Source organism: Python bivittatus, unplaced genomic scaffold (genome assembly GCF_059951505.1).
Source record: "Python bivittatus isolate LINGU-HERP-01145 unplaced genomic scaffold, Pbiv_v1 ctg000210_np1212, whole genome shotgun sequence".
Lineage (NCBI taxonomy): Eukaryota > Metazoa > Chordata > Lepidosauria > Squamata > Pythonidae > Python > Python bivittatus.
Window position 1 is genome coordinate 11,477,281 of NW_028277053.1, and position 9,734 is coordinate 11,487,014.

At 39.2% G+C, this 9,734-nt stretch overlaps 1 protein-coding gene across 5 annotated transcripts in view; it reads left to right on the plus strand.

The window, feature by feature from the left end:
* Nucleotides 1-7,720, plus strand: part of ELF1 (E74 like ETS transcription factor 1) — a 76,445-nt gene extending 68,725 nt beyond the window's left edge. For all 5 annotated transcript variants that reach the window (XM_088139492.1, XM_088139493.1, XM_007441023.4 and 2 more), the window contains exon 9: nucleotides 3,783-7,720. In XM_088139492.1, coding sequence (XP_087995618.1) covers nucleotides 3,783-4,407 — 625 coding nt within the window. In that variant the 3' untranslated portion in view covers nucleotides 4,408-7,720. The remainder of the gene's footprint in view (nucleotides 1-3,782) is intronic.
* The last annotated feature ends 2,014 nt before the right edge of the window (nucleotides 7,721-9,734 follow it).

Below are 9,734 nucleotides of genomic sequence, written 5' to 3' on the forward strand. Positions count from 1 at the left end.
CTGGTAGGCATTGCTGTTTGTTTTCTATTTGTTTTACATCTTCTCCAGAGTAGATTTAAATTAACATGACATGACACTATCCCAGCAGATTTTGTTTCACATTGTGTAGAATATAACAATATTTGTTTTTGTATTAACTTGAAGTAGTTTTAAAATTAAGCATATTTACTGTACTCCTATCCAAGACCTTAAAGGAGTCCTTTGACTCCAAAAGCAGATTGATTAATCGAGGACCAGGTCGGTGTTGATTTTTAGCAATGATAGGCTTTTTCCAGGATGATCTGTCCCTAGTCTGACCCTTCAGGTCTTCCAGCGGTGTAATCATCACTGCTGTAACTGAGTCCATCCACCATTCTCAGCATTATGGGTTTCTCAAGGGTGCTGGATCTTAGACATCTAAAATATCATAATCTGAGCCTGGTCATTTCTGCCTTGAGTGGAAACAATGGATTGATTTGTTCTAGGGTCCATTTGCCTGTTTTCTTGGCTATCCATGGTATTCTCAGGAGTCTTCTCCAAGCCCAGAGCTCAAAAGCATCAAAATGCTTCCTAGCCTGCTTCTTCAGAGTCCAAGTTTTGCTTCCATAGAGAATCACGAGGAAAACGTTTGCCTGCACGATTCTGTTCTTTCAAAATAAAATAGTGCAAGGCTAGATATTCAGTTCTTGACAGACCTGTAAAGGATCAAGCTTGCTTTTACTGGACCTCTGAGCCAACTGAAACCTACTGCAAAAAGTGGGCAGTTAAAGAAGGAAGGATTTTTTGTGAGAGGCTGTGAGATACGTTCAGTCTGGTACTCAAATCAAAAGCAATTCAGGCTTTCCACACACAGCTCTGCTCCACTGATTACACTACTCTAGCTTCATTTTAGCAGTAGTATTCACAGCTGGGTCTTTTTGTTCTTTCTTTCTTTCTTTCTTTCTGTCTGTCTAATTTATTTATTAATCAAATTTATATAATTTATATTCCTAAATAATTGAAAGTTGCCACTGTCTATTCATTGGAAATCCTCTATGTCTTGCTGTAGATCAGTGGTTCCCAACCTATGTTTCAGAGTCCACTGAAGGGTACTATACAGATGGAGCTTACGGCGTGAGCCAAATAATTTTTAAAAAGTAATGGCCCAAACCTTATGAAATGTTGGCGTTCTCAGTGTCTTGCAAGTGACTTCTGTCTAAAGTCTTGTGAGATTTGATGAACTATCTCTGTCTAATCTCTATCTACAGTGGAGCAAAAAAGTATTTAGTCAGCCACCAATTGTGCAAGTTCCCCCACTTAAAAAGATGAGAGAGGCCTGTAATTTTCATCATAGGTATACCTCAACTATGAGAGACAAAATGGGGAAAAAAATCCCGAAAATCACATTGTCTGATTTTTAAAGAATTTATTTGCAAATCATGGTGGAAAATAAGTATTTGGTCACCTACAAACAAGCAAGATGTCTGGCTCTCACAGACCTGTAACTACTTCTTTAAGAGGCTCCTCTGCCCTCCACTCGTTACCTGTAGTAATGGCACCTGTTTGACCTTGTTATCAGTATAAAAGACACCTGTCCACAACCTCAAACAGTCACACTCCAAACTCCACTATGGCCAAGATCAAAGAGCTGTTGAAGGACACCAGAAACAAAATTGTAGACCTGCACCAGGCTGGGAAGACTGAATCTGCAATAAGCAAGCAGCTTGGTGTGAAGAAATCAACTGTGGGAGCAATAATTAGAAAATGGAAGACATACAAGACCACTGATAATCTCCCTTGATCTGGGGCTCCACGCAAGATCTCACCCTGTGGGGTCAAAATGATCACAATCCCAGAACCACATGGGGGGACCTAGTGAATGACCTGCAGAGAGCTGGGACCAAAGTAACAAAGGCTACCATCAGTAACACACTACGCCGCCAGGGACTCAAATCCTGCAGTGCCAGACGTGTCCCCCTGCTTAAGCCAGTCCATGTCCGGGCCCGTCTGAAGTTTGCTAGAGAGCATTTGGATGATCCAGAAGAGGATTGGGAGAATGTCATATGGTCAGATGAAACCAAAGTAGAACGTTTTGGTCTAAACTCAACTCGTCGTGCTTGGAGGAGAGAGAATGCTGAGTTGCATCCAAAGAACACCATACCTACTGTGAAGCATGGGGGTGGAAACATCATGCTTTGGGGCTGTTTTTCTGCAAAGGGACCAGGACGACTGATCCGTGTAAAGGAAAGAATGAATGGGGCCATGTATTGTGAGATTTTGAGTGAACACCTCCTTCCATCAGCAAGGGCATTGAAGATGAAACGTGGCTGGCTCTTTCAGCATGACAATGATCCCAAACACACCGCCTGGGCAACGAAGGAGTGGCTTCGTAAGAAGCATTTCAAGGTCCTGGAGTGGCCTAGCCAGTCTCCAGATCTCAACCCCATGGAAAACCTTTGGAGGGAGTTGAAAGTCCGTGTTGCCCAGCGACAGCCCCAAAACATCACTGCTGTAGAGGAGATCTGCATGGAGGAATGGGCCAAAATACCAGCAACGGTGTGTGAAAACCTTGTGAAGACTTACAGAAAACATTTGACCTCTGTCATTGCCAACAAAGGATATATAACCAAGTATTGAGATGAACTTTTGATATTGACCAAATACTTATTTTCCACCATGATTTGCAAATAAATTCTTTAAAAATCAGACAATGTGATTTTCGGGATTTTTTCCCCCATTTTGTCTCTCATAGTTGAGGTATACCTATGATGAAAATTGCAGGCCTCTCTCATCTTTTTAAGTGGGAGAACTTGCACAATTGGTGGCTGACTAAATACTTTTTTGCCCCACTGTATGTATCTTTGTGCTTTCATGAATGCCTTCTGGAGGTATATGATTTGTATCATGGCACCCCCATGCACTGTACTGCTTACCCATGGGTTTTATTGTGATTCTCAAAAGTTGTCTGTGTATTGGTCTACACAAAGGAAAAGTTCAAGAGTCCATTGGAATTGGATCCAAAAGCTCTTTGCCACCCAGAGTCCATTGGAGTTGGGTGGCCAATAAATTTAAATAAATAAATAAATAAATAAATAAATAGCTGCTGCTTTGCAGCACTGCATGATACAGGATAGCACACAAAAGTGGAGTTTTAACAGTCAGGCCCCTGAATTGCCCCAGGTAAACCAGACAGGAAACATGACCAGATGAGCTAATTCAACTTTATTGTAAGGCTAGATTAACAGAATCTTCCAAGTCTGAAAGTGCAACTCTCCCGCCCTCCCATTTACTGCCTGATCAGTTAGGGCGGGGCGGGTCCTTTCTAAATTTCTCTGCCCATTACTCAGTTGCGGGGTCCTCCCCCTTTTATCTGATTGTTCCCTAGGGAGCATCTCTCCCAGCCCTCCCCCCCCCGGCCTTCCAGAGTCATTCTCACATTCCATTACAAATGCTTAGCTTTTATGGTTTAAAAATATTCCAATGACAACGTAAGGAAAAATATATATTTTGTAACTGGTTATTTAGGAGTTTGTTGTCTTGTATCTTGTGTATTAATGTTGGGGTATGTGTTCTGAACAGAGGAGAAATAGTGTTGATGAATTTACCTCCATTGTCAATTACAGCAGTAGAATCACTCAGGTTAGTAGCAGCTGATGAGTAAATAGTTTCTGGATTGCTAGGGGTTTCATCTTGCCTTCCATATTAAAGAGTAACTAACTGTCTTCCACATCCTAGTTAATGCATGTATTAACTATTAATATTGCAATGCATTTTGTGTTTGATAATAACCAGGGAAGTCTTATGCTATTTATCTATCTTAATAGGACTATCCAAGCCCCAGGCCAGGTTCCGGTCGTTGTGTCCCCTGGGAACCAGCAGCTGCACACTGTAACACTCCAGACAGTGCCTTTAACAACCGTGATAGCCAGTGCAGATCCAACATCTTCAGCAACACCCCAGAAGTTTATTCTACAAGCCATCCCATCTTCACAGCCTGTGACTGTGCTGAAAGAAAACGTCATGCTGCAGTCTTCAAAGCCAGTCTCTCCTCCTTCCTCCATCGTCTTTAGTCCTGCTCAGGTTCACCAAGTTCTCACCAGCAACGTGCAGACAATTTGTAATGGAACAGTCAATGTGGCTTCTTCTCCGTCTTTCAGCAGCGCTACCCCTGTAGTAACTTTTACGCCCAGTGGTTCCCAAGTGGCTGCTCAACCCTCCAACACAGTGATCACTTCAGTTATTAAGGCACCAGAAGCGAAAACAGCTGTTATACAAGGAACGGAAAGATCACAATCTGAAAATAGTACAGGGGAAGAAGGCAAACACTCGGAACAAAATTTCCAGCAACAGCCTTTTGTAGTTATGGTGTCCGCTTCCAATGGATTTCCTTCAGCTGTACATATTAAACAAGAAAGTGAACAGTTAAAGCCACCAAGTCCATATGAGTAAATAAGAAGGAAATTAATTCTAAGGTTGCTGGTTTTCCTGAATGTGATAGAACTTCTTCATCAACTGTGTATGTAACATTTGATTCCAAAGCAGGCATTATAAAGCTATTTTTAATTTCTGAAATTATATTTTAGGAGTAATACTGTAGAGTTGATTTCCAGCTTTGTTATTTCCTAAATGATATAAAATATTAATGTTTCAAAATGCAAGCATGAAGGAACATGCAGTTTATCTTTTGTGATCACTGTCCAAAAATTCTAAATTTCTTAGATTTCATGTATTATTTGTCTGTCTTGCATAATAATGTAATCAATGCTTGAAAGCAATAGTTAATTTCAGGAGGTTTTTTTTATGCCATTATCTGACTCTTTTAGTAAATTCCAAAGATCTGTTTTATCCAGTGTACTTAGAATATATTTTGTTTTATATGGATATAAAAGAGTGGGCAATCTGAACCTCATTTGTCCTATTGCATTTTGCCCCAGTGAGGAATCGTTTTGCAAATAGAAGTACTTCCCTTCTATCAATAAGATATTTACCACCATTTATGCATTCTATTTACTATATATTTTATATTTTCATAATGACAATATCTTTGATAAACTGGCTCACCAAAACAGAAGCTATCACTACAGGTGCAATTATTTTCAGACCACTTAAACCTTGAAGCATAAAGAAATGTGCTGTTTGTTTTCCATTATTTTTATAAGGAAATGAAAAATAGAAGTATATGGGATTTAACCCAAGTATTTTGAGATTAAAACGTTTCTACAAAGTACCTTTTCTATTGTAAATATGTAATTTAATTTCTCAAAGATTTTTTTCATAAAAATATTTCCATAGAACAATATTTTATAGATACAAATAAGATCATTATGTTTAGAGCTCTAAAGTTATACGTATTCATGTATTACAGAGTGAATTTGTATTTAAAAGAAAAATTTTAAATTGTGGGACCTTTTGAAGCTGTTTTGTCTTTTTGTATTTTAATTGGTTTATCATGAAAATAAATCAAGTACAACATCCTTGTATGTTTTTCTTTGTTAATCTGAAATCTGATGTTATGGTAGGCATTCATAAGGTGATCTGTAATGAAATTCCATATGGAACAATTTGCAAGAAGGAATCAGATTTAAGATATGGAAGCCTTTATTATTTTGACAAAGAAGTCTTTAAGCTGTACTCTTGTTGTGTAAGTCGAGTTGACAAGTCAAACTAAGTTTGACAAGTCAAGTTGACAAGTCAAACTATGAATCAGGAGAGAGAAATTAAAGCAGGAAAGTAAGAATCCTAGGAAGCTGGCAGTAATGGTTCAATAAATAAAGTAATTTTTTGGTTAGATTCATCTCTGATCTACTTTACATATATTAAAAGAATCTAACATCATATTTTAAAAACATAATAGGATCAGAAGGGGCCTGACCATTTATTAACTCCTAGTAGCTAGGAGTAGCTAAAATGTCTTGCAGCTCTGTACACCAGCAAGTCCTATTTCATTAAGTACTGGTCAAAAGCCCAGTGTCCAGAGTATATGAACCCTATTTATTTCTACCATAAATGAAATTAAACATATTTTGGCTTGCAAATGCATTTGGTTTGCCCCTTGGCCTTCCTCCCACACTTTCTCCACCTGGAAGAAATATTTGAATTGTTGCAATAATACAGAATTAAGCTGTACATAGTATCTCTCTTAACCTTATATCATGATACAGAACATCCTGGATATACAGGTTGGATTTACTCCTAAAAAGGATAGGTTCAATGTGTGGATAAGCCTTGTATTGTATGGATAGAAAACTGAATAGCCTATACACAATAGATTGTATTACTTGGAGGAATAGCATTGAGGTTTTTAGGCCCCTTAGCATCCCATAGTACTTTACTAATATAATTTTACAGGACAGCATCAGTACACAGGTTGCTGTGTTCCTGTCAACATTTCAAATAATAAATTCCCAACTGTGTCCTGGAAATTATAACATCTGCTTACAATAAAAGAATAAAATAATTCTAAGAATATACTGTAAAAATATCCGTTAACAAATATTGAGGTGATGATCCTACCGCTGATTTCAGTATAAATCCCAAAGACTGACTTGAGGACTCCAAAATGGATTCAAAATCTGAACCCATTTGATCACAATGAATACCTGTGAACGTGGGTTTTGGCTGATTCTGATTTAGGATGTGTTACATAAAATGTTTTGAGGGATGCGAGAATTCCACCAAAGTCACACTGGGATTTATGCTCTATAGATTGCCTCTCCCCCCCGCTTTTTATTTTTCTGGTTGAACGCTGAAAAAAATGGTTCCTACCACAGTGTTTTGGTTTTGCAAAGGTCCTTTATGACTTGCGTTTTTGGGATTCTTTGCAATAATTTATTACAACTTGTCAAAGGCCACATTTGATACTTTCTTTCTATGGAATCTAAGATGTGTTGATTTCTAATGGATATCACTGTTGGTAACCCTTAGTGATTTATTATCATGACATGGGAATTTAATTACTGTTAGTTCTATAAGCAGAATTTCAGATTGAGGTTTTCACTTCTCTTTGGGCTCAACGATCCTATTGAGGAACACGCTGGAATTACTTGTGCATCAGCTTATAAAATATGATGGAATTCAGCTCAGTTATGCCTTACGTATAGGCATTACACTTCAGATATGTAAGTCATGTTACTGCTAGTTTTTTTTTAAAATCAGGATGATTAAAACTACTATATTTCAAAGGAAGGCTGGATTTTTTTTATTTCACAAACCATTTAATTTTATTAGCTGAACAATAGAGCTTGAAAGGATTCATCTTAAATTTAGGGTCATCTTCCTTTTGGGAAATAGAGTATATTTTAATGATTGAAAGGTGGAATATCAATAAGACAAATTATCAGAGTTACATAAATATGGTAACTGGCTCAAAGTTAAATAAGAAAGTTGTGTATTTTTTGTTAATTGTAGTATGTGGTCATTTCAACGAATTTTGAAAATTCTATTTTCTTTATTAATTACAGTGCAAATACGTTTTCTTGAATGTGAAACTTCAATCTCAGCAACAGCAATGTATGGACGTGAATTTATGCAACTTGTTTTAATTTGAAGCAGCAGTAATGGTGTGGTATACTCTTTTTTAAAATTTTCATATACCTTCTTTACAGATTGTGCATATATGTTTATGCACACCTTGATTATTCAATTCTTGGTGATTTTTTAAAGTTGTGTAAATTCTATCCTTTGTAAAGGTGTGAGGAATCTGGCCCGTATGAGAAGCACATGAAGGATGTCATTTTAAGAAGAAGTGGTGAATGGTCCCTTAATAAAGAATTCTTAAACTTTGTTCACCATTGTTGTATTTATTTACTTTAAAGCAATTCAGTAAGTTCACTAAATATTCTTTAGCATAACATTTTCCAGGCAGTATTTCTTTCTCAGTTGAGAAGGGTAGTTTGCACAAGAAAAGAACTGAGAACCCTGTGGTTCACTGAAATATTAAAAATTTGAATCTGGCCTGTGTCTTGAGTTTCTGATTGTAACATAAATTCCCTGCACACACTGGCCTCAATTGTCCACAACAATGGTTTTAAATTTATGGAAATATACTGGACTTTAATGGACCTGACTGAGTAGCATCTGTCCCCATGTTTCACTAATTCAGTGAATGAAATGTCATTTATAGTTCTTGGTGTGATTTTACCAGTTTCAGGGTAAATGCAAATACTGTTGCCCAGGAAAAAAGATGTACGGGTATCATTTTGTCAAAGTTTCTTGAGAAAATCCCTCACCTTTCTTTGAGTACGTTTGGAATGGGCAGCCATAATAAATTTAAATAATAATAACAACAACAACAATAGGATGGAATAATAGAACTAAATGGATAATGCTCATGATTACAGGGTAGAGGACCCACAAAGTACTGTACTGATTTCTTTAATTTATTCCTAAATGATGTGGAGTTAGATACAATAAATAAGGTGATCAAGCTTTCCTTGATGTCATCAAATTACTCAAAATTATTCATGCCTCCATGAACTTGTTTTGATGGATTTGTACAATACACAGAATCATTAACCCACCAAAAAGGCTGGGTTTAAACATGCTAGGCCAAAAGAAAACTAACCAAGATGAACCCAGGTCAAACTTTGAATCCTCTGTCCATGTAGGCTAGAGATGTCTTCCAAATGTTGTTCTGGACTATCCACATTTGCGGATAACATCGTTATCCAGCCATAAAACATTTCTAGCTGAGTGATAGATTGATCACAACTGGGTTCATTTAAGCTGGGTGACACTAAGGCGGATTTCACCCAACACATGAAGAAATTGAATCAAGCCAAATTTTGCTGCTTATGTAAATGCGCCTACTGTATCTACACCTGCCCTGATTCAGCTGGATGGGTGACAACAGCTGTGGACACCCACCCATATTCTGCAAAGAATGGTTAGGATGTTAGGCGGACAGAAGAAACAGTTGCAATTCAATGCTCTTATCCTAAGTGCAGAAAAAGACATTATTTTAGATTGACCCAATGTAAGGACTTGCTAACCGTTGCACTAACACAATACAGAGCTTGGTCTCTGTTCACCTGGTAGGCTTAACTCCTCCCCTCCGTCTTGGGGTGTGGGGGAAATCAGCGAGCTCAGCCTAAGTGCTCGTGCCAAGGGCATCCTTTGTGCCATCGGTGGTGCTGTCTTGCTGTGGGGAGCCTGGGCAAGCTGTCCTTGCCCATTTCTGGGTGAGTTACCCTTCCCTGTCTCTCTCCCGCCTAGTTCAGTGTTGTCCAAACTTGGCCACTTTAAGATGAGTGGACTTCAACTCCCAGAATTCCCCAGCCAGCCATGCTGGCTGGGGAATTCTGGGAGTTGAAGTCCACTCATCTTAAAGTGGCCAAGTTTGGACAACACTGGCCTAGTTCTTTGCTTCCCTCTCGTAATTATTCGTCCTACAGTAGAGGAACCGGCCGCCAAGAGATACGGACGCCACAGACTGGCACTCGGTCAGCAGCCACGGAGGCCTGGGAAGAGAGATCCAAACGCCGTGATGCGTCTGTGCCTACAACGGTCAGACGAGCGCAAGCCGTGGTTTTCCCCCTGGCGCTCCGTGGAAGCAGAAGTTGGGCTCTGAAGAAACAAGACGGGAACAACACTGACGCTTTTGAACTTGGGGGCTGCAGAAGGCTCCTGAGAGTGCCACGGGCAGCCGAGGAAGCCAACCGACGGATCAGCCCAAGCGGCCAGGCGCCGGCGATCCTGCCGCGGACACGCGCTGCGAAGACCCAGGTCCCCTGAGAAGGCCCTGATCCTGGCAGCGTGGAGGGAAGGAAGGGGGAGAG